The sequence below is a fragment of the Megascapheus bottae genome, chromosome 36 (assembly GCF_031878675.1).
Source record: "Megascapheus bottae isolate mThoBot1 chromosome 36, mThoBot2.hap1, whole genome shotgun sequence".
NCBI classification, from domain to species: domain Eukaryota; kingdom Metazoa; phylum Chordata; class Mammalia; order Rodentia; family Geomyidae; genus Megascapheus; species Megascapheus bottae.
This window is the reverse complement of record NC_143544.1, coordinates 879,233-906,159: the sequence shown is the minus strand read 5'-3', so window position 1 is coordinate 906,159 and position 26,927 is coordinate 879,233. Positions and strand designations below refer to the sequence as shown.

Sequence of the window (26,927 nt, the reverse complement as noted above, 5' to 3'; positions counted from 1 at the left end):
CATTCGGCTCCGCCCCCTCCCGGACTCGGCTCCTTTCGTCTCCGCTCGGCTCTGCCTCCTCCGGGCTCAGCTCCGCCCCTTCTCTGACTTGGCCCCGCCCCCTTCCGGACTCCACTCCCTTCGGCTCCGCCTCCCCGCACTCGGCTCCGCCCACTCTCTCACTCGGCCCCGCCCCCTCGCGGACTCGGCTCCCTTCGTCTCTGCTCGGCCTTTTCCGTCCGCGTCCTGGCGCGGCCCCGGAAGCACCGCCCATGGCGGAGGCCTTGCGAGCTCAACGGACGGCCATGGCGCCGCTGCTGGAGTACGAGCGGCAGTTGGTCCTGGAGCTGCTCGACACGGACGGGCTGGTGGTGTGCGCCCGAGGCCTCGGCGCGGACCGGCTGCTCTACCATTTCCTCCGGCTGCACTGCCACCCGGCCTGCCTGGTGCTGGTGCTCAACACGCAGCCCGCCGAGGAGGTGCGGGGGGCCTGGGCTTCCCGGGTGCCTGACGCGGCGCGGGGAACTGAGGCACGGAGCGCACGGCGGGGCGCGGGGCCTGGGGCACGGGGCGCCCTGCGGGGCTCCAGGGGGAGCGCGGGGGCCTGGGGCACAGGTCCCGGGGCACCAGGGGCCTCGGGCGCCGGGACACACGAGAAAGCCGGGGTACTAGGTAGGGTGCGGCGGTACTGGGGTCCCCGGGGGCACACAAGGGAACTGAAGCACCAGGGACGCACAGAGGGCTTGTGGCAGGTTGTGGAGAGGGACTCTGAGGAGTTGCAGGCCCCAACTCGGGAGGGGGGGCAGTAAGGAGATCCCAGAGCAAGCCGCCAAATCCCAGACGCTGCGAGGGTTGAGAGGGGGTCCTCAGAGGTTGAAGTGGGTCCGGGACACTGAAGGGTGGGAGAGGACTCCAGGGGACACAGGTCCCGGACACCAGGAGGACCATGAGGACAGGACGAGCCCTCCAGACACTGAGGAGGGTGGTAGGGGGGGTCTCCCAGGAGGCAGATCTCCGACCCGGGGCTGACACTGGAAGGGGGAGGGGCTACCAAGGGAGGGAAGAAATCTGATTGAAGGAGAATCAGTAGGGATAATTGGGGAGTCCCGAGTTGGATGTTGAAAGGTATGGGGTGGGGGTTGCAGAGGAGTCCAGGATGGGAAGGTGTGAACACAGAGGCTAAGGCTGGGTCCCACAAATAGGAATGAGCAGAGTGGGGAGTAGGGCCAGAAGGGAAAGGAAGTGGAGGCTGACTGTACTGGAAATGAGTTAAGAGGAATGGGTGGCCCTGGGGGAGATGGAATGGGGAAAGCACCTGTGCTGTACTGGGGTGCTAAGAAGGAACCCCAGCTTGGCCTGACAAATAGATCAGTCCTCTAGCTAAAGCAGGTGGCCAGGAAGAGAATGTTAGTTTGAAAACGTGATCACAAACTTCTAGAGGGCAGAGACACACTGTCTGACTCTTCTGGGCCTCCTTAGAGAGGGACCTCAGTCAACACCTGATATTAAGGCAAAAGAAGTGAGTACCTCTTGGAAAACTAAAAGCAAAAAACGATTGGAGGTATGCCTCAAGTGGTAGGGTGCCTGCCTAGCAAGAACAAGGAAGGCCCCTAAAACCAATTCTTGTGGCCAAAGTAATAATGATGGAAATACAGTTCTGTCTCCAAGACAAACAAAACGTCCTAGTAAGTGCAAAACTGGTTGGTTGATCACTATTAAGTAGTAACTTTGTGTATCAGTTACTAAGTTCCTTTAAAAGGCCTGTAGCTTGTTATAAGCCACACTGTGTCCCACACCCCGCTCACAAGTTTGATTTGCTCTAGGAATATTTTATCGATCAGCTGAAATTAGAAGGGACCGAGCATCTCCCCTGCCGCGTGACCAATGAAATCGCAAGCAACAGTCGCTATGAGGTGTACACTCGAGGAGGGGTCATATTTGCAACAAGTCGGATACTTGTGGTTGATTTCTTGACAGACAGAATACCTTCAGATTTAATAACTGGTAAGAATCTGAACTCCTCTTCGTTATCTGTCAATGTGTCCAATTTTATTTTGTCTCTCTCTCCTCTCTGCTAAACACTTAAGTACTAGGAAATCTGCGTCATTGAATTTTTGAGCTCAAGATTGAGCCTGTAGGTGGTGGCTCCATACCTGCCATGTCGTAGATGCTCAGAAAGTGTCTGTGACCTGAATGAGTACAATGTAAAGTAGGGAATGTGGCCAGGTATGGTAGCTCACACCTGTCATCCCAGGCTGAGACCTGAGGATTGTGATCCAAAGCCAGCTGGGGGAGAAAAAAAAATCCTAGACATACCCCCTCACCCCATCTACAGTACTGACTGGCAAAATGTTGACCTAGAGGCATGGTTCAAATGGTAGAGCTCCAGCTTCCAGTGAGGAAAGCCAAGCAAGAGCATGGGCCTTGCCCCAGTACCAGCACAAAAATAAAATAATAAATAGAATATGGATGTATGGTGCCATACATGAAGCCTCATGAAGCTCTGTTACAGCGCATCATGTTCGTGGTTTGTGGCTGACACGTTCACAAGGCATGTAACCGTGCATGTACAATCTACTCTCCCTTCCCCCCTAAGTTCAAGTTCAAAAAATGCTTGTGGTTGTCTGGCATCTGCTTTTATTTTTTATTTATTTATTTAGTCAGTCATGGGACTTGAACTCTGGGCCTGGGTGTTGTCCCTGAGCTCTTCAGCTCAAGGCTACCACCCTACCTCTTGAACCACAGCGCCACTTCCTGGCATCTGCTTTTAGAATTTAGCTAGAATTGTCTAAAAATAATCTTCGCATATTTTCAAACACTTTACGTTGTTTTCTGGGTGAGCAAACTCTTCCCACGATATGACATTAAACCCAGTAGTTGCTGATTATTTGCGGGGGGAGGGGGAGTGTCATTGTAGGAACAATGGTTCGGCCTCTCATCCTAGGCTGAGGAGCTGGTACCAAGGGGCTCACAGATGCCTGCTGGCTGGAAGTCGTAACCTGGAAGGCAGGGAAGCCAAGGCCTGGCTTAGCACACTGCCTGTTGTATCTCTCACACTGCCCCCAGCTGACAAGACACTTAGGAAATGTGCTGGCAAACTGTCCGAGGAAAAACTGTTCTTCTTCTGGAGCATTTATCATGCATGACCCTCATATCCAGACTCACCTGACTTTAAATGCTTCATCCATATTTGTGTGTGTGTGTGTGTGTGTGTGTGCATGCGTGTGCTAGTACAGGGTTTGAACTCAGAGCCTAGGTGCTGCCCCTTAGCTTTTTCTCTCAAGGCTGGTGCTCTACTGCTTGATCTTCACATCCTATTGTTACTTAATTGGAGATCAGAGTCTTGTAGACTTTCCTTCCAGGATGGTTTCGAGTCAGGTCTCAGCCTTCTGAGTAGGTAGGATTACAGGTAGGGCCCCCCCAGGGCCTGGCTGACAATCCTAAATCTTCAACCAGGAAAGCCATGCCTCTTAAGGAATAAATGAAATAAATTACAATACTTAGCACAGTGCTGGATATATAGTATACTTAATAAGTAATAACAACCACAAAAAAGGACCGTTTATAATCAGATCATCTGAATGCACGGTTGTCTGCTATTATTGGCTGCTTGGTTTAGTGTTCAGATTTTAACACTTGGTTTAACATGTCTGTAAATGGCCACTAGATGTCAGTGCTGCCCTGGCTTTCAGCCCAAGTGCAGCCTAATGGAGTGGAGAGGAGTGTGCCTCCTTGCAAGTCCTTCCCCAGCTCTCCTCCGGTTCTAGTTGTTCATGAAGCTGGGCCTGGCCCGTGCTTCCCCTTCAGTGATAAGCAAGAACTCTCTCATCAGCCACACTCCTCCACCAGGACTGACCACAGGATAGCTGACCCCCAGCCCTAACTCACTTCCCACAAGTATGCTGTCACCATTCATATTATGGCAGAATGCCTCAGCTGGGAGAGCTGTGCAAACATCTACCCGGCCCAGTGGAAACTGACTCTGATGTCCAGAAAAGGTGTGCAATACCCTACCCACACCTTTTTAGAGATAGTTAGGTATTGGATTTATATCCCTGGTTGTAAGAACTCAGCCCTGTATCCATTCAGCAAGTGTTGCATTCCTAAGAGCCCTCGCTGGGCGGGAGGGGTGCATGGTAGGAGTGAGCTGCTGAGCTCCGCTAGTGTGGTTTGTATGGGCCTTGCCCCTATCTGCTGCAGGTCCTTAACTCCTCCATGCCTTGGCTGTCTCCATAACTGGAGAGTGGATAAGGTGACACCTGGCAACAAACACAAGGGGGCAGCAGGTAAACATGACCTCATGTGGTCCAGCGGACACTCGGTGATAGCCACAGCATGGGAGCGAGCAGATATAAAGGGGTTTCTCCCAAACCCAACCTGCTGCTAGTGTTTTCTTTTACAAAGGTAGTAAAGAAAGATTGCAACTCATCATTTGCAGGCCTGGATCTCTCATTTGTGGTGACCTGGCTCAGGATCACCTGTTCATAACAATAGCTGCATAGAATCAGTCAGAAGTGAATCAAGTGCCCAGACATGAAAGTACCCAGCCCAGCACCTGGAGAATAGAAAATTCTCGATTTTCCATCCTGCCACGTGCTAAAAGAACCTGGAGCTGGGCATCATTGGCTCACTCCTGTAACTCTAGCTGCTTCAGGAGGCTGAGATCGAAAGATCCTGGTTGGAAGCCAGAAAGTCTATGAGACTATCTTCAATCAATCACCAAAAAGTCAGACGTGGAGCTGTAGCTCAAAGGATAGAGAGCCAGCCTTGAGCAAAATGTGGACAATACCCAGGCCCTGAGTTTAAGCCCCAAGTCAAGTACCCAAAAAAAGATTCAGATCCCCCCTTCTTACCCACATGGCCCCTCTTTCTCTTGGCCCTTGAAACACACGAAGTACTTGACCCAAAAATACTTCTGGTGGAAAGTTGCATCAAGGTTTGTTTACAGCTGCACCCTCAGTCTAGACAGGCACCTGCAGACATTCCAGAAAGCCCAGAATGGGGGGTAGGGGGGCCATGGGTGTGCGGGTACTATGCCTGTTGTGTGTGGTTTCAATCCCGCCTGCTCCACCAGGCATCCTCGTATACCGAGCCCACCGCATCATCGAGTCATGTCAAGAAGCCTTCATCCTGCGTCTCTTCCGCCAGAAAAACAAGCGTGGCTTCATTAAAGCTTTCACTGACAACGCCATCGTCTTTGACACCGGCTTCTGTCATGTGGAAAGAGTGATGAGAAATCTTTTTGTGAGGAAGCTGTATCTGTGGCCAAGGTAAGAGACACTGTGTGACACGTTCTTGGGAGAGAAGCGGCCCTGTCAGGGTGATGACATGAGAGGTGATTTGTGCCATCGGTGTCAGGCAGATGCACATCCATAGGTGAGTTTGTGATTCTTTTGAAAATAAAGCTGTGGGAGTTAGTCTTCCAGGAGCCCATCCAGTCTGCAGAAGCACAGCCTCACTATTTCTTGTGTATCTGGGGAAACCCAGAGAACATGAGACTTACCAACACAGCAGCCATAAGTGACATGCAGATTTATTGGGCAAGACCTCCACAATATTGAATATTAATTAAATATTACTCATCAGGGAATTTAAAGAATTTGGATGAATCCCAAAAGTACAAGATTCCCATTTTCTATTATTTCTGTAGCTCTATGTGTTCTGATACAGAGTATGTTGAGTGCCAGGTGCTGCAAGCTCATACCTGCTGCTCTATAAACTGCTCAAGAGGCTGAGATCTGACTGTCAAGGTACAAAGCAAGCGCAAGCAGACAAAACAGACCATTTTTTTCAGTTTTTTCATTGTTATTATAAAGGTGATAAAAAGAGGGATTGCAGTTAGTAAGTCAGGACATTTCTTTTGGATCGTGTCACCCTATCCCTTGCTTTCCAAGATGCACTTATCTCCAGTTAACTACCCAAGAGCCCGAAGGAGGCATGGCTCAAATGGTAGAGTGCCAGCCTTGAGCAAGAAAAGCCAAGCCCGAATACAAGCCCCAGGACTGGCTCTAAATAAAAAAAAGAGTGGTAGTCAAAGCATTTTTTGGAGGTGAACAAGCTTCTCTAAAGAGTCAGACCAAGAACCCTGGGCTTTTCACCCTCAGGGTCTGGTTGGTGCTCTGCTCTGCAACAGACCAAGACAACAGACAGTAGGAAAAGAGTGAGGCGGCTGTACCCACGAAACAGTCCACGTGGGGCTTCACCTGTGTGAGTGACACACGCCGGGTTCACGAAGGTCCGAGCGCTCTGTAAACCTTCATGTTTCTGAATTGCATTTGCAAAAACTCAGAGTTTTAGACTGGGACTGGAAGTACGGGGCTAACGGGCCTCAGAAGGCTTGGAAAGCTTTCTGTCTCCTTAGGTTCCACGTAGCCGTCAACTCATTTTTAGAGCAGCACAAACCAGAAGTGGTAGAGATTCATGTGGCCCTGACACCCGCCATGCTGGCCATCCAGACAGCCATCCTGGACATTTTAAACGCCTGTCTGAAGGAGCTGAAATGCCACAACCCGTCACTTGAAGTGGAAGACTTGTCTTTAGAAAATGCTATCGGGAAACCTTTTGACAAGGTACCTTGTTTTCCTTTTCCTTTTTGAAGCACACTTTGTTATGTTGTAAAGATGCAAGTTATAGCTGGCACCTGTGAGACGTTTATCTCTAACCGCCAAAAATCCAGACATGGAGGTGTGGCTTAATGGTAGATCACCCATCTTGAGTGAAAAAAAAATTCAGTCCCAGGCCCCAGTACTGGCAAAGGGAAGAAAGCAAGTCATTTTAATATCTGCAGGCATTTGCTGCAGTTTAAGAGTTAAATTGAAGGTGACGTAAAGTATATAGCTGTTTTGGTTTACTGGAAAGTAAGAATATGTGGCTTGGCAAGAAAGTATGAGTCCAGCTTCTGTAGTTAGACTATAAGTAGGCCTCTCTTCTTTCAAGTAGAACAGGAGGACAAGGAATGCTTTTGCTCTGAAATGACAACACATGGTTGACTACAGGCTGAAGAGTTGTACATAAGAGTTGCTTTATCATTCACATTAAAAATAACTTGGATGAGTTTCATTGCTGAGAAATGCCTTTTATTACGTTCTTTTTTTTTTTTGGCAGTCCTGGGCCTTGAACTCAGGGCCTAGGTACTGTTCTTGCGCTTTCTTAAGGCTGGAACTCTACCACTTAAGCCACTTTTTTCTATGTATGTGGTACCAAGGACTCAACCCTAGGTCCTCATGTATGCTAAGCAAGCACTCTACCACTAGGTTAAACTTTAGCCCTTATATTACATTCTTAATTGAAAAAATGGTAAGACTTCAGAAGTTCAAACCATTTTGGCTCTGATTTTTCACCATAAACTCATAATGAATTCTAAATCCAGAAAATGGTAATTTTTTAAAATTATATATAGTACATATATTAATACAAAATGGTATGTATAATATGTTTATAATTATTATATATAATGTTCCATGTTTAACATATATAACAAATAATTCTATAGTATATGATATATGATCTGTATAATGTATATTATATAGAGAGAGAGAATATGTTACTGTCGTAAGCTCCAACTCAATTTATGACATTGTAGAAAAAGTATGCCAATTATATAAAGGGAAAAAGTTAACTTTTTATTTATCTGAGGTAAAGAATTCATTTCATACATTCCGTTCATCCAGCTTAAAGCGTGTTTTGATTACATACATGAGGATTTTAAAGAAAGGTTACATTCTTTTAATAGAATATGTCCTTAGAAAAATGAAATGTAGCTAACAACATTTCACGCTAGATCTCCTTGTGTCATTCCTTTAGGCCAGTTAGACTCAAAGAATCATTTTAGATTTTCAATAATTATGTCTAAATGGAACCATAGTTTGCATCTTTGTTTTTCTTTTTCTTTTTTTTTTTTTTTTTCGCCAGTCCTGGGCTTGAACTCAGGGCTTGGGCACTGTCCTTGGATACTTTTTGCTCAAGGCTCGTGCTCTGCCACTTGAGCTACAGCACCACTTCTGTCTTTTTCCTGTATATATAGTAGCAAGGAATGAAGCACACGCATGCTAGGTGAGCACTCTACCATTAGCCTACACTCCCCCCCCAGCATCTTTTTTTTTTAATTAGCTTTTGTAGGTCTTCTCGGTTGTATGTTCCTGTTTGTCTTAGCCCAGCCTTTCCTTGCCCTGGCATGGATAATAGTAATGTCTTATTTCATTTTTACAACTGTCCTGTTTTAGACAATAAATTCTGTGGTCATCCAATGTCACTCCTGTTCACCACTGACTTTGTTAAGTGACATGCAATGCATGTGCCCTTGCTGCTTCTGCTTGTAAAAACAAATCACTGCTCCATCAGGCCTCCTCTCCTCTCAGTGATGCCAATATGCAAAAAGACAGCTTGGCTCCATTTAACTGTGAAGATTACAGCCATACAACAGTGTATTTGAAAAATAAGACATTACTGGAATTTGATGAACTACACTTTTCTTATGGAATAATATTTGAAGTTTGTTTGTGGTAGTAAGTTTTATTCTCATTGAAGACAATCCGCCATTACCTGGACCCTTTGTGGCACCAACTCGGAGCCAAGACAAAGTCCTTGGTTCAAGACCTGAAGATACTCCGGACCTTGCTGCTTTACCTCTGTCAGTATGATTGTGTCACCTTTCTTAACCTTCTGGAATCTCTGAGAGCAACGGAAAAGGCTTTTGGTCAGAATTCTGGTAAGAGAGAAAAAGTCAGGTGTGGGTGGGGAGGGTCGTCTTCAGCTGCATTACACACCAAGATCCTAGATTACAGCAGATTTGCCCTGTGCAGTCAGTAAGCTTTCAACTGCTGTTCCATATAATAATAACAAATATTCATATCCCTTCCAGGCAGTTTTGTTTTGAGAGAAGACTGCAGATGGTGAAGGCCCCATCTCTAATTTAGTCATAAGTTGTACTCTGGAAGTTTTGCTGCTAGAACTTTTTTTTTTTTTTGCCAGTCCTGGGCTTGAACTCAGGGCCTGAGCACTGTCCTTGGACTTTCTCAAGGCTAGAGCTCTACCACTTGAGCCTCAGCACCACTTCCGGCTTTTTTTCTATGTATGTGGTACCAAGGAATCGAACCCAGGTCTTCATGCATGCTAGGCAAGCACTTTAACCACTAGGCCAAACTCCCAGCCTTGCTGCTAGAACTTTTAAGATTCATTTTTTTCTCCAAATAAACAGCAAAGGTCTGGTTTCACCAGCTAGTGTTGAAAACTGAGGAAATTATACACATGCAACTAATACAACTAATCCTTTTTCTTGCTTCTTCAGCTACAAATACATGACAGTAAGAATTGGTGGACAGTTAGTTCCCTTGTCTGCTCCTGCCATGATTAATGCAAAGGTACCAGTGGTATTACCCACCACAGGGCTTTTGTACCATCCATGGAGGTGTCAGCATAGTAGACAAACAGTATGATTGAGGAAAATATGACATTCATCCCTCCCAAAATAATCTTAGGGACCCCCCCCACCCCAAGGAGTCCATAGGCCAGGCTTTGAAAACCACTAGTCTACCAGTGACAGATGCTACAAACTGTAAGAGGAAGTAAGGGAGGGTGGGAGGAAAGAAAGATGGTGGGCTGTTGTATGTAGAGGAAGGTAACGTGTCTGCCAGTGTGTCTAATAACTTCATATTGGGCTGGGAATGTGACTTAGTGGCAAAGTGCTTGCTTAGCATGCAGTACCACAATACACAGAAAAAGCCAGAAGTGGCACTATAGCTCAAGTGGTAGAGTGCTAGGCCTGAGCAAAAGACGCTCAGGAATAGTGCCCAGGCCCTGAGTTCAAGCCCCAGGACTGACAAATAAATAAACAAATATTAACTGAAGACTTGGTTTTTTGTTGTTGTTGTTGTTGTTGTTGTCATTGTCATTGTTTTTCTGCTACTCTTGTTAGGTTGGCTGTTTCTTGACTCCAGCACTTCAATGTTCGTAAATGCCCGAGCCAGGGTTTATCATATTCCAGACTCCAAAATGAGCAAAAAAGGCAAACAGTCTGAAAAAATGGAAAACAAAGAAGGTCAAGGTAACCTATATGCTTATGTCTCTGAATGTGTCTTTACATGTTATGCATGAAACCACTTACCAAATTACAACTTAAAAGCACCTTCTGCCACAGTTAATATAATGCATGTTATCAAAATCATCAGTGTTTTACTGCTCCCTATAAATGTCTTGACAAAGCTTCAAGGTCATTACTATCTGGGGCACTTAAGTCTTAGTGGAACATCATCCCTTTGAATTTGTAGGGCTGAAAATAGAATGAGGCAACTGTGGATTTAGCCCAACATCTGTCTAGCAGATATCAAATAACTCCAGGTAAGGGATGGCTCAGTACTTATTTTCTAACCAGTTTAATTAAAGGTCTATCTCAAAACTTAATGTAGGTCAGACACTGGTGGCTTATGTCTGTAATCCTAGAGGCTCACAGTGTAAAGTCAGCCAGGCAGGAAAGAGGAAATAAGACTCTCTAATTAATCATCAAAAAGTCAGAAATGGGGTTGTGGCTTAATTGGTAGAGCACCACCAGCCTTGAGCAAAAAAAAACAGCAAGGCCCAGGCCTTGAGTTCAAGCCCTAGTATCAGCACCAAAAAAGAAAAAACATAATGATGCATTGAAGTACTTAGAGAAATCAGTTTTGTTGTTGTTAGCTTTTACCCATGTCCAGGATTGTGAAATCAGGTCAAGCACCATTACCTTGTGTTGGTGGCTTCCTCTGTACAGCTGCTTCAGTGGGATATCCCAGGGACCCCACACAGAGCCGCCTCTCCTGTGTCTCGTGTGTAGCCTGTCAGGACCCCAGAGCCCTTAGTCATGTTGATTAGGTTCAACATATGGAGGCCAGTTCAAGAAGGCAGAATTCTAAGTAGTATTATGAAGAAGAAAGCTCAAAAAAAAAAAAAAAAAAGACCATAAAGACCATATAGAGTGAGGTTGGTGTTTCCTGCTGTACTAAAGCTTTGGGAAGAGTGTGTGAGCAGCTCTTTCCTCACGTGAAATGAAGTTCTGTCATTTCTACACAGAAACGAAGAAAGAACTGGTGCTTGAAAGCAATCCCAAGTGGGAAGCCCTCTCGGAAGTGCTGAAAGAGATCGAAGCCGAAAACAAGGAGAGTGAGGCCCTAGGAGGTCCAGGTAGGAACACTGAGGCCATGACAAACGCTTTCAGAGTCTTTGAACCAGATCCAAACTTGATTAACTTTCTAATAGCAACTATTTCTGCTGATAAAAGGCAGCTGAGTAAATCACAGGTGAGCACAGAGATGTCAGTGGCAACCACAGCTCTAGCAGGCAGGGTCTTCCCTGGCTGGTGTCTCAGGACCTCTACATGAAGATTGAGCTAACGCTCTCACCAGGCTTCAAATTCAAAGTACCTAGGACCAAGCCAGTGGCTGTTCTGGTTTCCACCCTCAGCAAGTATCTTTCCAAAGTTGCCTAAATACTACTATAGCTCTAGGGAAAAATAACAGTTCTTGGACCTGCTGTCCTCCAACTTGGCCACTCTAGTGTACTAGCCACACACAGACACCTCAGCTATACACTGAAAAATGAAACCAGGTAGAGGGGGTTAGACAGAAAAGGGAAGCAAATTTAAAAACAACAGCAACAAAAACCTTGAAGCCAGGTACCAGTGGCTACAATTGTACCTATTCAGGACACTAAAATCTGAGGATCCAGATTTCAAGCCAGTCCAGATAAAAATGTGTACAGAGTCTTATATCCAATTAACCAGGGGGGAAAAAAAAACAACTGGCCGTGGGGGCTAGGAATGTGCCTTAATGATAGAGTCCTTGCCTAGCATGCATGAAGCCCTAGGTTTGATTTCTCAGACCCACATAAACAGAAAAGGCCTCAGAAGTGGCACTCAAGTGGTATAGTGTTTTTTTTGGGGGGGGGTTTTGGTGGGTTTTTTTGGTGGGTCATGGGACTTGAATGAGTGCCAGCTTTGAGTGAAAAACCCTAGGCCCCAAGGTCAAGCTCCAGTAGCAGCACAAAAAAAAAAACAACAACAACAACAACAAAAAAAAAAAACCCTGTTGAGTATTTGTACACCTGCAAAGCAATAAAGGCATGTACTTGATCCTTCTCATGAACACCAGTGATGTTGCTTCCAGAACCTGCAGGGCTGTGAGTACACATCCAGGGTTCTCGGTGCCTGTGGGACCTGGAAAGAACAAGAAGGAAGGAGGGGAATGTCTGGCAAAAATGTCCCCCCCTCCGGTTTCTGTTTCACATTGCTAAAGTATAGATTGTAATTTCTGCATGCAGATGTAATAGGCTCAAATGATATCAACATTTATGAAGTTCTTGAGAGATGACCGCACTCGTGTTGTTTGAGCTCAGGTCCTTTTGCCACTTGTCACATGCCCCCAGTGCTGATTTTTTTTTTTTTTTTTGCCAGTCCTGGGCTTGAGCTCAGGGCCTGAGCACTGTCCTTGGACTTTCTCAAGGCTAGATAGAGCTCTACCACTTGAGCCTCAGCACCACTTCTGGCTTTTTTCTATGTATGTGGTACCGAAGAATCGAACCCGGGTCTTCATGCATGCTAGGCAAGCACTTTAACCACTAGGCCAAACTCCCGGCCCCCCCCCAGTGCTGATTTTTACAGTGATTTATTATTTATTTTAGCAGCCTCGGAGTTCGTGTCTTCAGGTAGCTATGATGAAAGATTCTGTGCATTTGTGTATCACTACACATGATTTACACATTTATTCAAAAACTCTTAATTCCATTGGAGAAGATATTTCGAATTTCTTTAGGATTTAGTCTGCTCAAGTTTTTCTCAAATACATTTCATTTTTAATGAATTCTCTTATTCCCCTTGGACAACCTAGATTATGTCCAGGGCTTCATCTCTGTTTATTACGCAGTGAAGATACTAGCATTTATCATAGTTGTTGGAGAATGTAGTGCTGTTATTTATCCTTACAGAGTCAGACTTTAGATAGAATCTCCTCTGTGTTTTGGTTAATTACCCTCATCTGGGGTGAGGATTCGTCGGTTCTTTTATATGATTTAATACATCACATTTTTCACCGCATCCCTTGGGAATTGATGCCAGAGTATAAAAATCCTCTGGAAAAGGCATTCCATTAAAAAGAGCTAATTAATGATAGATTCTGCGGTGGCTTTCCTCCCGACCTGAGCATGCCCAGGGCATGAGGACCGCGTGTGCCGTGGGGTCCCCAGCCAGGGCCTGGGGACCTGTGGGGGGGGAGGGGGAGGGGGAGGGAAGGCAGGCCGGGGGGGGGGGGGGGCGGGCAGGAGAGCCCGGGGCCGAGGCGGGGGACGGGCCTGGAGGTGCGGGACGGGCGGGGGCAGGCGTGGGGGGGAGGCCCGCGCCCCAGCGTGTTCTGTCCTCCAGGGCAGGTGCTGATCTGCGCCGCCGACGACCGCACCTGCGCCCAGCTGCGGGGCTACCTGGCGGCCGGCGCCCGGGCCTTCCTGCTGCAGCTCCACCGGAGGACCTTCGAGAGGGACGGCAGGGCCGAGGCGGGGTGGACGGAGCTCGGGCAGGAGGGGGGTCCGAAGAGCACTGTGAAGTCCGGCAAAAGACCCAGGGGGCCCCCCAGGAGAGGCCAGGCCTCGGCAGGAGCAAGAGCCGCCCGGAGGAGGAGGAGGAGGCGCGGGCCGGCCCCGGCCACGGGGGCCCCAGCGACGGCCGCCCCGGCCGCCCCGGCCCGGAGCCTGGCTGGGCCCGAGAGCAGCGGCAGCGAGGAGGAGGTGGAGCCCGAGCGCGGGGAGGCCTTGGAGCGGAGCCCGGCGGCGTCGGACGAGGAGGCCTACGGGGTGCTCCGCGAGCCCCTGGTGGTGCTGCACCCGCTGCTGGGCAGCAGCGACCCCTACGCGCTCACGCGGACGCTGCACGAGCTGGAGCCGCGCTACGTGGTGCTCTACGACGCCGAGCTGGCCTTCGTCCGCCAGCTGGAGGTCTACCGGGCCAGCCGGCCGGGGAGGCCCATGAGGCGAGTCGGGGCCCGGCCCTGGGGTGGCCGGGGAGGCCTGGGGTCCGGGAGGTCCCTGAGGCCAGGCCACAGGCCCGGCAAGCCCACGAGGCAGGGCCTGGGAGGCCCACGAGGCCAGGGGTGGCCGGAGGTCTGACCCCAGCCATTGCTGTGGGGAAGGATTAGCTTCTGGAGCCGTCTGAGCCCCCGCCAGGGGTGTCACACAGCCCAACACCCAGAACCTCCTATATTTATCATCCCCGGCCCTTCTCAACGTTAGCATAGCTGTAACATAAATATTCTTAGCCTTCTAAAATGTCTTCCTTATGAACTCCGAGAAGTGACTCTCCGTTACCTCTGCGTAGTACTGTACCAGCCTCCTTGACGGCCAAGAAAGAGCAGATGAGAAACCTACTCAACCATCAGATGAGAAAACAATGCTCAGAGAATACGGTGTTCTCCCCATCCAGTTATCTGAGGCACATAAACGACAGGATTGATGTCCTGAACTCAGCCTGAACCAAAAGCAGGGCCAAAAGAAGCCTTTGTAGCAGTTGATCCGATGCAGCCTTTGGACTGGGAGCTGAATGGGGGCTGGGTCAGAAGTGAAGCCAGGACAGAGGGCCGGGCAGCTTTCAGACTTGGTGGGTCATCCTTGCAGTTGGCTCACGCACACTGTGAGCAGAATAATATCACAATTCGGAATCAGAATGTCAGGAGCAGAATGAGCCTGGGATCAAACCACTCACTGTAGGACACAGATGTAGCACATCCGAGCAAGCAGATGAACCTGAACTCATCACGCAGTGCTCTTCTCCCTGTCTGCTCTTTTAAGAAGTATCAGAAAATAAAGACACAGTTTAAGGAAGGTTAATATCTCTGATAGGAAAGGCACTACTAAGGCACTAGTGCAAAATTGAGCTCGGCCACAGAGCAGGCTTTTTTTTTTTTTTAAAGAAAACATCACAAAATTATTTTTTGAGATACAGGATGGTGAAATCTACCTACTTAGGTACAATGTGTGATGACCTGGCTGTGCTAAGGTATGAGTAAAACAGATCATTGTAAAGGCAAACGTCATGGATGCCTGCTGTTTTTCACTAACAGGAATTTGATAAGCTTTTTTTTTTTGTACCTTCTAACCACCTTGTTAAGTGATTGTTTGGCTGAGGGGCAAAGACAAAAGAGAAGTCTCCTAAGGTTTTGCAAGTGTTTTTATTTGTCCATAATAATGAAGAAAGAGGGCCGGGAGTTTGGCCTAGTGGTTAAAGTGCTTGCCTAGCATGCATGAAGACCCGGGTTCGATTCCTCGGTACCACATACATAGAAAAAAAAAGCCGGAAGTGGTGCTGAGGCTCAAGTGGTAGAGCTCTAGCCTTGAGAAAGTCCAAGGACAGTGCTCAGGCCCTGAGCTCAAGCCCAGGACTGGCAAAATAATAATAATAATAATAATAATGAAGAAAGAATCATCCTGCCCTCTAGTTGTATTCTAGTACTTGCCTACACTGTCTGCCTATGACAGTGGGATGTCAGCAGCCTGCTGGGAAGGAGCAAGTGGTAGCAGATATTCTCAGTGTTGCTGACTTCAGGTGCTCGTCTGAGCCTTTAAAGGATGGAACCTTTGTGTTTCTGCAACCTAAACGTTGCCTTACCTTTCAGGGTTTACTTCCTTATATACGGAGGTTCCACAGAGGAGCAGCGCTACCTTACCACCCTTCGGAAAGAAAAGGAAGCCTTTGAAAAACTCATCAGGTAATGAAGTGGTCAGAAGGACAGTCTAGGCTACACTGAAGGCCTCATACTTCTCTGGTTGGTAGGATTGGTCTACCCCAGTGTGCGGAGTGGGTGGGGTGACCAGGTGAGGAGAGAGCAGGCAGAGGTAAGGTTCTGTACACTGTTCCTGGTTTGTGCAGGTGATTTGTACACATATAGAATTGGCATGTTTTCTTTTTTCCTGAGCTCTTGCATGGCAATTTGCCTATTTGTTATAAATAAGTTCTTCCATAAAGTACAAGACCCAATGTTCAATCCCCACTACTGCCAAAGTAGAAAAAGAAAGAAAGAGGAAAAAAAAAGATAGGTCAGATGGTTACGCTATTTAGAATCTTAAGATATTTTCCCAGAAAACTTGGGGGAATTTGATAGGTATTTTAAAAAAAAAAATTAGGTTTACATTACCAGGAGACCATTTGCACCATGGCTGTACTTAGAGGAAAACTGAATGTGAGAATAAGATCATGAGCTCTTGCCAAGACCTCCATGGGTGATGTGGTAAGAACAAAGGCGGTGTTATATTTAACCAGAAAGGAATGGTTGGGGCAGATTGACGGCAGCAGGATTGTGTAGCTGGGCTGCAGATCAGCCGATTACCGCTGACAAAAGAAAACATCACAGCTGACCAATAATGATAAAATGCTTCAGGATAGAAAAACCAACCCTGAGCCCCATAGCAGACCCACATTTCCAGGGAAGCACTGAGAGCCTTTGTGACAGTTCACAGTTGTGAACTGACCTCCAACACAGTGCCCCCTTCTGTAACCGTGTTGTACAAGCTGTTCATTGAAAACTCAGCACTGGGCAGGCCAAGGCAGGAAGATCACAAGTTCAAAGACAGCTGGAGCTAGATAGTAAGACCCTATCTCTGTCTGCCCCTTCCCACACATACCCATCCCATCTTCCCCCCCCCCCAAAAAAAAAATCATTGTAAGTATTAAAGTAAAAATAGAGAATTTAGGGTAAGTGGAAATAGGAATCAGAATTTTTAGTGTGAGTGGCCAAGAGTGAATGGTGAAGGCAGAAGGAAAATTTGATTTACTGGCTAGAGGACTTTTGGAGTTATATTTGTTTTGCTTTTTGTATCAATACTAGGGCTTGAATTCTGGGCCTATGTTCTGTCCCTGAGCTTTGTCACTGGAAGCTGTCACCTTGCCACTTAAACCACAGCTCTACTTCTAGCTTTTTGCCAGTTAATTGACAATAAGAATCTCTCAGACCTTCTTGCCTACGCTGACCTCAAGTGTCTGTCCTCAGGTCTCAGCCTTCTTAGTAGCTAGGATTACAGGCATGAGCTTACCAACACGTGGCTTTGTGGAGTTGTATTTTCTCAGAAGCTAAAACACTACCTGCAGTGTTTCCATGTTTCCATACAATTCCAGATGTGGGGAAGAGATGACCCTGGTAAGCAAGCACAGAGCAGCAGGAGTGCCCCTTTGTGGGCGGGGCATCGTAGACCTCTGCACCAGGCCTCATGTGTCCCAGGTAGATTTTATAATTCCCATTGTGCAGGGGAAGACTGGAAGGTCACACAGGCAGGGAGTGGGTTCAGATGCACACACCATTAGGCGGCAGGGCCTCTGCTGTGCTGCGTTGTGCTAAGTCACCCTCACAGCAGTCATCAGCATGGCCCATGGCTTAGCTGGTAAAATAAAGAAGGAGGAAAAAAGCAATGACCCCAATAACCCCAAGCATAAAAGAAAATTAAGAGCAGCAATGTCCTTAAAAGTCTGTTCTTTGTCCTAACTGGAGTGCTAGGCATGAAGCCAGGCAGAAGGACCCCAGTAAACACTGTGGCACTGACCTTAGAATAGAGGGAAAGCAAGAGCCTCAGCCAAGGCCCTTCCCCTGTGGTCTGTGTGTAATTTCTGTTCTCTTGTACTGTTTCACGTGGTGCCTGCCTGGCCTGAAGGTGGGCCAGCGGGCCTGGACTTTGTTCCTCCTATTTGTGCTTCCTGCACAAAGTGCTTTGGTTATATACATCATGTCAGGCATTAGAATTTACAAAGGCATAAATTAGTTCAGGAAGTGTTTAAACTATTTCCTCCCCCAGGGAAAAGGCTAGCATGGTTGTCCCTGAAGAAAGAGAAGGCAGAGATGAAAGCAACCTGGACCTAATGCGAGGCCAAGCATCCACGGGCGATGCCGTCGACACTCGCAAAGCTGGTGAGTCCTGCCGTGGTGCCACCACCCTCCATCAGGGTAGCTGTGTTTTGTTTAGCACACCTCAAAGCAGAGATGGGCAGCAGGGTGTGTCTGGTCCCCTACTCCAACCCCAGCCCTGCCCTTAACCCCAATTCCTCTGCCATGCAGGTGCTGTGTCCCCTGAAGGGAGTTCTAGACACCCATCTTACATGGATGGACTCCTGTCCCACTGCTTTGTTGAGGGGCTGGGAGGCAGAGATGGTGCGGGAGGAGGGGAACCATGGTTTGATGCCAACTTAGGCAAACAAATTCACAAGACTCGGTTCCACCAGTGGCTGGGCACAGTGGTGCACACCTGTGATCCCCCCGTGGGGGAAGTTCAGGTTGGAAAATCATAGCTCAGACTGGCCTGGGCATAGAGCAAGCCCCTGCCTCCCACACAGCCAGCAGAAAAGAGGCCTGGAGGCCTGACTCGGGTGGTGGAGTGGCTGCCTAGCAAGCTAGAGCCCCTGAGTTCAAATCCCTATGGACCACACAACCCATGATTGTAAACACCGTTCACACCAGAGCGATGGGGATTGGCGTGTAACTGTCACGCCGAAACAGCAACCGTGCGGCGTGCTCCCTGTCCACCCGAGAGGCCGGTCCCGCGGCCCGGGCCTCGGTGACGGACGCGGCGCCCTCCCCGCAGGTGGCCAGGAGCCCCGCGCCGAGGCGCCCCGCGTGGTGGTGGACCTGCGCGAGTTCCGCAGCGAGCTGCCCGCGCTCCTGCACCGGCGCGGCCTGGACCTGGAGCCGGTGACCCTGGCGGTGGGCGACTACGTGCTGAGCCCCGAGCTGTGCGTGGAGCGCAAGAGCACGGGCGACCTGGCGGCCTCGCTGGGCAGCGGGCGGCTCTACGCGCAGTGCCAGGCCATGGCGCGCTACTACCGCCGCCCGCTGCTGCTGGTGGAGCTGGACGCGCGCAGGCCCGGCCCGCTGCCCCCCGACGTGGGCTCGCGGCTGGTGCTGCTCACGCTGCACTTCCCGCGGCTGCGGCTGCTCTGGTGCCCGTCCCCGCACGCCGCGGCCGAGCTCCTGGAGGAGCTGAAGCGCGGCCGGGCCCAGCCCGACGCGGCCGCCGCCGCCGCCATCAGCGCCGACTCGGAGCCGCTGCCGGACTCGGAGCGCTACAACCCGGGGCCGCAGGACTTCCTGATGCGGATGCCGGGGGTGGGCGCCAAGAACTGCCGCGCGCTCATGCGGCAGGTGAGGAGCATCGCCGAGCTGGCCACCCTCCCGCAGGAGCGGCTGGCCGCCGTCCTGGGCCACGCGGGCAACGCCCGCCAGCTGTTCGAGTTCATCCACGCGCCCTACCCGGGCCCGGGCCCAGGGCCCGCGCCCGCAGCACGGCCGAGGACCTGAGCGCGCGGCCCCGCGGGGTGCCCTGTGCCCCGCCACGGCTGCCCAGCCAGCCAGGCGCTGCTGCAGGGCCGGGCGCCTCCCCCGGCATTTCTGCCTGGCTAACATCCAGGCCAGGCTGCCGCGACCGCTTGTGAATGAGCCGTGTCGGGGTGGCCACAAGCCCTGCAGTCTCCCAGATAACCCCGTGCGCCCCCTCACATCCACGCGGCCCGCTGACCCCAAGAGGAGCCTCCTGACCGGGTCTGCCCACATTCCCTCCAGCTCCCGCGCCTTCCACCTGTGTCGGGTTGGGTTCCCGTACTCACTTAAAACAGCGCCAAAAGTCAGGTGAGTGGCTCACAATTGTAGTCCCAGCTACTCAGGGGGGTGTGCCTTCAGATCCAGGTTGAGAACCAGCCTGAGCAGAAACACCTGCAGGACTAACCCCAGACAGCCAGCAAAACCCTGGGAGCCTTTTGTGCCTGTGAGCATTGCCACAGCTGCAGCTCTGACCACGCTGGTACATGAGCACATGCTGTCGCTTGGTGGCTCAGGCCAGGGTGAGTTTTAAGACATCAAATGAATCTTACCTAGTGGCAAAGCAGAATGGGCCAGGCAGTGAAGCCCTTCCAGTTCTGTCACCTCCTTGACAAGGAGCCAGGAGCCAAGGGGTCACCCCAGCTTGCTCTGGTGGCCCTGGTCTGAGACACCAGCCTGGAGCCCCCCACTGCCCTGTCCCCTCTTTACTTCCCTGCCCGCCCCTGCCAGGATGCAAATAAAGGAATGTCCTGACTAGCACTTGGTCTTCTCCCCTCCAAGTGGAGATGAAATGACTAGAACATTATAGACTATATAAATGGAGGACATACAGAATATATAAGAATTCACACGCTGTATTTAGAAATCCATGGAGAAACTCAACTCGTCATAAACCTTTGATTGCTTCAGATCATCTGAAATCGGTGTCCAGGAGAGCCGTAATGTTTTGGCGCAGTTTGTAAACTTGGATATGTATACACTATTAACTTGCCAATCACATGCTTAATAATGAATGGTACATTTTCTACCTCCTGTGGGCACCGCACACACAGGCCAGCCCACCCCACCCCACTTCCCATAGTCAGGCCAAGGTTGCCCCGACATCCGCCCTTCTGCCTGTGCTGTCTTCCTCACTGCATCCCACTTGCCTTCAGCACCAATGTTAGTGTGGTCCATCCTGGAATGATGCTTCCATGCAAGTGAAGTGTCAGCCCTTCCGACAGCACCCTTTAAACAGCTCCCCTTCCCCCCAGCTTCCAGAGCAGCACACAGCATCCCTCAAAAACCTGCTATTCCACGTAGGAGCTGCTGGCTTGCAGATGTGGTGACCCTGTCCCAATGTGTTGTAAGTACGACCACAAATTTCTAATGAACTCTAACCCCTATTTGAGAAAGGATCTGAAGGTACATGCAGTTGCTAAAGGAACGCTTTCCTTGATTTTCTAACCACATTCGCTAACTCCACCTTTTTCTTTAAAAATAGTAACTATTCCGCTTATAGATGAACTCATGTTCATCAGCAGAATAATGCTGTTAGGCCAGCATGATTATTTTACAAGGGTTTTTTTTCTTTCGGTATAAAAAAAAATTTAGCCTGTGAGACTTTTTTTTAACTGTATTTTTTTTTTAATCTTTTTTGGTAGTGGGGATTGAACCCAAGGCGTTGCACTTGCTAGGCAAGTGCTTTGCCACTGAGCTACATCCCAGCCCGAGAATTTTTTTTTTAAGGTCAGTCATGGAGTCTGAACTCAAGGCCTGGACACTGTCTCTAAGCTTTTTCACTCAAGGCTACTGCTCTACTACTTTGAGCCACAGCACCACTTCCAAGAAAATCGCTTTTTGAGTTTTTCCTGTTTCAGTCTTACAGCCTCTCATAGTTACCTTAACATGATTCAAGAAGAAATCATTCTCAGTAAGAAATGACCTGCTGCTGGGCGCCAGTGGCTTTCCCCTGCAGCCCTAGCTACTCAGGAGACAGATCTGAGGATCATGGCTTGAAGCAGAGATATTGCTCAATGCACTAGCCTTAAGCAAAAAGAAGCCCGGGGATAACAATCAAGCCCAGAATTCAAGCCCCAGGACTGGTACATTAAACACACACACACAAACATCTTAAGAAAACTTGGGCTCGACTAGATTAAAATGCATGCCCAATGAAATATGTATTCATTTATGTATTTATTCAGTATTCAACATCTTATGGGTCAAAGCAAAAACAACAGCACACACTGAAAGCGTGTATTAGCCGCCGTGTATTAATTGGTAATCACTGAGAATTCGGGGGCTATCATCATCTTTGGTCTTGGTAATGCAGTACATCTGAGTAAAGCTGAAATGCCCTTTGAGCCCCCCCTCATGCTGCTTGCTTCACTGCTTCTCACTTTCTCAGGAATCAGTTCCTTTTCTTCTTGCTTTCCATTCCTGGCTCATACTCCTTCCTTCTAGAGACCCCCAGGACCTCACACCCACCCCCATGCTCCTTTGCAAGATGTTGATTTGTTGTGTTGAGTAAGTATGCCTAGCCCAGTGCCCACCACCTCCTACCAAGGGTTAACTTCTCCCCATGCCTGCCACTCTCTCTTGGACCTTTGACATCAATATTGGGAGAAATAATGTCTTTTTGGCACATATGGAATTGATTTCTTGAAACAAATTTTAATCGGTTTTTAAAATTTGGCTCATTCATCTCAGTGATTTAATTAGCATTGCTTCTACTTGAAAGTGTAGATCCTGTCTCTTGTTTTTGTTTTGTTTTGTTTTTTTTGTGCTGTTACTGGGGCTTGAACTCAGGGCCTGAGTACTGTCCCTTAGTTTTTTACTCAAGACTGGCACTCTACTACTTCAGTGAGCCACAGCTCCATTAGTGGTTAACTGCAGATCAAGAATCTCATAGACTTTCCTGCTAATGCTGGCTTTAAACTTCAGATCTCAGTCTCCTGAGTAGGATTATAGGCCTGTGTCACCAGTGCCCAGCTCATGTTCCTTTTTAATGAGATGTTATTGCTCAAAGTGTTTTTATGTCTAAATAAAGGCTGGCAGGGTAATAAGTCCTTTCTTCTTAGACCACTAGTTCTTTTTACTATCTAGTTCCCATCATAATGCATCAAAACATTTTTTGTTCTTTTTTGTTTTGTTTGTTTTTGTCAATCATGGAGCTTTAACTCAGGACCTGCACTATCTCTAAGCTTCTTTTGCTCAAGCTTCTGCCACTTTGAGCCACAGCTCCACTTCCAGTTTTCTAGGGGTTCATTGAAGATAGTCACATGGGGGCCGGGGGTTTGGCCTAGTGGTAGAGTGCTTGCCTAGCATGCACGAAGACCCGGGTTCGATTCCTCAGCACCCCACATACATAGAAAAAGCCAGAAGTGGTGCTGTGGCTCAAGTGGTAGAGTGCTAGCCTTGAGAAAGTCCAAGGACAGTGCTCGGGCCCTGACTCAAGCCACAGGACTGGCAAAAAAAAAAAAAAGTCATATGGAACTTTTCTGCTCAGGCTGGCTTCAAACCTCGATCTTCAGAGCTCAGCCTCCTGAGTAGCTGGGATTACAGACATGAGCCACCATTGCCTGGCTGTAAAAGAATCGCCTTCATCTCCTGTGCTGCTGAGGCTGGACTTGATGAGTTTATGCAGGGCCACCCACTAGTAAATGAAAGGACCATGATGAAACACCAGAGCCAGTGATGGACCAAGAGCCAGGACAGACAGTACAGGGACAGACAGGTTGTGGGAGACTGGTATGTGTCCACTTACATATAAGTAGCTCTAAATACACTACCAAAAACACAAATTAGTTTGCTTTCATCCTTATACATAGTGGTATCAAGATCAGACCCACAGATGAACAGAAGAATCCCAAGTCCCTTTTCTATTTCTTTGATTTTCTAAGCCTTTGGACCTTTTGCTGGCTGTTAGAAGGCTGCTGTGAAACTTAACAGCAGAAGTTCCAGGCTTGGTGGTACATGCTTGTAATCCCAGCACTCTAGAGGCTGAGGCACGAAGGATCCAGAGTGTGAGGCCAGCCTGGTCTACACAGCGGATGGATGGGCATTCATAACCAGATTTTTTGTGTTTTGTTTTTGGTAAATTTATTTCTGTCACCCTTTAACCAACCAATCACACATCTGGGTTGTTGATTTTCTTCTAAACAGATTTTCTCCAAACATCTCCCTGACTTCTGTATTAACTCATTATTGGGATTTTTTTTTTCCCCTTTGAATGAGTCATGTTTTCAACTCTTAGGAACATTATACTTAGCAATAGTATTGCCTTGGGCTCGGTAACTACAGTTTCATGATAAATCCATTCCCAGCTTTATACTCCTCCTACAAGTTAAACCTAAAGAAGCCTAAAAGGCCTGCCTTTAGGTGAAAGATAGAGGAGGTACCAAGGAGAGAGGAGGAAAGGGAAGAGGAAGAAGAAGGAAGGAAGTTTGGAGGAGGGGAAGGAGGAACTGAATCACATGGCCTGGGACCCCAGTAGGGCCATCCCCCCCAGGCCTGGGGTGCTGTAAGCCATGGGAACCATGAAGAGAAGGGGGAAAAAAAAAGTCAGAGATATGCAGTAGGTCAAAGGTGATTTTTTTTTTTTTTTTGGTTTGTTGGTGATCCAGAAGGGCAGAGAGGGGAGAAGCAATAAAGGAACCAAAGCCCAGTGTTGGAGGAGGTGGGTTTTCTTGTCTTCCCTTGACACCATAGAAAAGCTGCTTTTGTACGGAATCACCTAGTGTATCCTGGCCTGGGGCAGAATGGGCAGAGCCAGAGTTAATAAAGAACCCTTTCCAAGGTCTTCTCTCAAGATCTGCGGGCATTAGCGCTGGCTGGGCAACAGCCTAGAGCCTCTCCGCCTGTCCTGGTTCCCCAGTGCACGCGACCCAAGTAGGCACTGGTGAATGTCACCGGTTTGTGGAAAGCCAGTGGACGGACCCTCAGCCGTCTCTCTACCTAATTCCCGACACTTGGTGAGGAAGGATTTTTATTTTGGTCCCACCAAGCTTACTGTAACTGGGGCAGCTGAGTTGCTATGGTGACTCAGTCTCAAAACAGAACACTGCTTCCGTGCATTGACACAGCCGATAAATCCACTTCGTGTCAACTGGATCGTGACATGAATTCCAGTTGAAATACATGCCAACCCTCTCCCTCCCTTTCCCCCGCTTCCCAAAAACCAGGGCTTGTGTATAGGAAGTTTAAATCACCATCAAGAAAGTATACCTGCCCTAGAAGAATTATAACTGGCTTTTTTTGAACCTGGGTCTTCAGGAAACACCACACACACACACATGCACGCATGCTCCTGGCTGGGGTCCTGGAGCTCTTACCTCCAGGTCAGCCGGAGGGACGTCCAGCCCTGCAGCCATTCTGTGGTTCACTGCTCCAGTATAGGCCCTGGCTGAAAGCTGTGACTCACACCCCACTCTGTTGCTAATAGAGGGAAGATGGACAGGGCGCAGAGATAACAGATCCCAGGCCTTTTGCAAAATCTGACTCACAGATGTGTGGGAGAGGCTGTCATTTTTTATCTCACCGGTAGGGAGCACCATTGAGTCACATGCTTGGCCCTGCAGTGTGGAAATGCAGAACACTTAAGGATGGCTGTGCCCTGAACAGGGTGTAGCTGCCTCTCTGCCTAAACCTGACATGGGGGACGGGAGGGGGAGGGATGACTGACTTGCAGAATGACTCACAGACACACGGAGGATGGATTCACTGCTTATCAGAGCCCGGGTGTGCACCCGGACAAGCTGAGTCAGAGCTGGGGTGCAAAGCCTTACTGGTCAGATGGAGACTTCTCCCTAAGGGTAGCTCTAGGGGCTGAAATGCCATCAGTGACCCTATGTGAAACCCTGGGCTTGCAGGTGACGTCAGATTCCCACATTTCCCCTAAGGAAGTTTCCAGATTGAGATTAAAAAGTTGGTCATAAACCAGACACTGGTGGCTCATGCCTGTCATCCTAGCTACTCAGAGGCTGAGATCTGAGGATCACAGCTCAAAGCCAGCCTAAGCAGGAAAATCCTGAGACTTTTAGCTCCAGTTAACCACTAGAAAACCAAGTTGCTCAAAATGTGGCTCAAAGTGATACAGTGCTAACCTTGAGCTCAGAGATTGTGCCTTGAATTCAAGCCCCAGGATCAGCCAAAAGCAAAACAAAACAAGACAAAACAACAACAACTGGCCATACCCACAAGAAAATACACTTGGAACTGGAGATATTTGTTATCTCAACGTGTTTTGTTTTTATATCACAGCACATATGTGTCAAAAATCACCGAAGTACACTTTAATCTATGTGGCTTACCCAGGTATGCTGTGCCATGCCTAGAATCCCTGTACTTGGGAGGTAGAAGCAGGAGGATTGTTAAGGTCTAGGCCAGTTTAGGCAAAGGTAGCAGGGAGGCCCTGTCTAAAAAAAAAAAAAAAAAAAAAAAGTTATAAAGACAAAGAGCTGGGTGGGATGTGTCGCAACAAAGGAGTGCTTGCCCAGCAAGCAGGAAGCCCTGAGTTCCGTCCCTCCCTGTGCAAAACCAGACTGTCATAATTTCTGTTTGGATTTGCTTTTGACATAAGAGTCTCACTTACTTTACAGCCCAGACTGACCCGGAACTCGAGGTCTTCCCACTTCACTTTCCCAAAGTGTGGAGATTACAGGCCTGTACCACCATACCCAGCTTCCCTTATTCTTTAAGAAGAAATGACTGATTGTGATTTCTCCAGAAGCCCACTGATCCACAGCTTGCTTTTGGGTGCAAGCACATAAAATAGGGGGACCAGCCTTGGAGGGAGGGGACCACGGCATGGGGGCATCAAGAACCCACTCAGCCTCCCAGCTGGGCGAATGACTCATTTTCCCCCAACGCCTTCCTTAGTAGGGTGACAGGACAAGAAGCAAGAGGAAATGGAAAGCTGGAAGAGGGAGCATTAGGTAGCAAAGAAAAAAGCAGTAGCTCCTCTTGTCCTTCTCCCATACACAGATAGCCACAGCATGAAGTCTGTCTCCAGTTCCAACTAATGCAAGTAGAATCAAATCAAGGACTAGACCATTCACAAAACGTGCACAAATGGGGCGATCTAATACTCAGCGCTCAATGTATGCGCAAGCAGTATGCTTAGGGGAAGATGAAGGCATATGCTCAGGTGGGAGGGTGAGGTGTGTTCACTTGGCAGATGGGGTTAACCAAAGAAAACACCAGCCAGAAAGAGAGGGATGGGCAGGGTGGTTTTTAATGTCAGTAAGCTCAACTGGAAAGGATGTCTATGTACAGACTTGCTTAGGATCAGAAAAAGTGTGTAGGGTTTTTCTTCAGATAAAAATGCCTGGTGTGGGCAGGTAAAGGCCTCTCTTATGTAATATTCCCTGCTTCTGCTGGGCTAAGACACAGGAATAGTCTTTAGTGTGCATTGGGGGTGGGGAGGGGGTACATAAGCCTGTGCAGTCCTGGGCTTGAATTCAGAGCCTGGCCACTGTCCCTGAGCTTTTATGGTCAAGGTTAGTGCTCTTGTCCATTGAGCCACAGTACTATTCCCAGCTTTTTTTTTTTTTTTAATCCATCATGGGGCTTGAACTCTGGGGCTGGACACTGTCCCTGAGCTCTTCAGCTGGTCCCCGGGCTTAAACTCAGGGTACTTGTCCCTGAGCTTTTTTGTGCTCAAGG

General features: G+C 48.6%; 1 protein-coding gene across 1 annotated transcript; it reads left to right on the top strand.

The window, feature by feature from the left end:
* Window positions 1-233: 233 nt before the first annotated feature.
* Ercc4 (ERCC excision repair 4, endonuclease catalytic subunit) lies at window positions 234-20,039 on the top strand. Its single transcript, XM_090324638.1, has 11 exons — window positions 234-458; window positions 1,803-1,983; window positions 5,054-5,249; window positions 6,341-6,548; window positions 8,506-8,686; window positions 9,893-10,021; window positions 11,020-11,130; window positions 13,361-13,961; window positions 15,600-15,692; window positions 17,767-17,879; window positions 18,550-20,039. The coding sequence occupies exons 1-11, from the start codon at window positions 252-254 to the stop codon at window positions 19,260-19,262; spliced, it is 2,733 nt and encodes a 910-aa protein (XP_090180764.1). The 5' UTR covers window positions 234-251; the 3' UTR covers window positions 19,263-20,039.
* The last annotated feature ends 6,888 nt before the right edge of the window (window positions 20,040-26,927 follow it).

Coding starts and splice junctions, on each gene's coding strand:
- Ercc4 (XM_090324638.1), top strand. CDS start 252: ATGGCGGAGGCCTTGCGAGCTCAACGGACGGCCATGGCGCCGCTGCTG. Junction 5,250..6,340: donor AAGCTGTATCTGTGGCCAAG/GTAAGAGACACT, acceptor CTGTCTCCTTAG/GTTCCACGTAGCCGTCAACT. Junction 11,131..13,360: donor TGAGGCCCTAGGAGGTCCAG/GTAGGAACACTG, acceptor TCTGTCCTCCAG/GGCAGGTGCTGATCTGCGCC.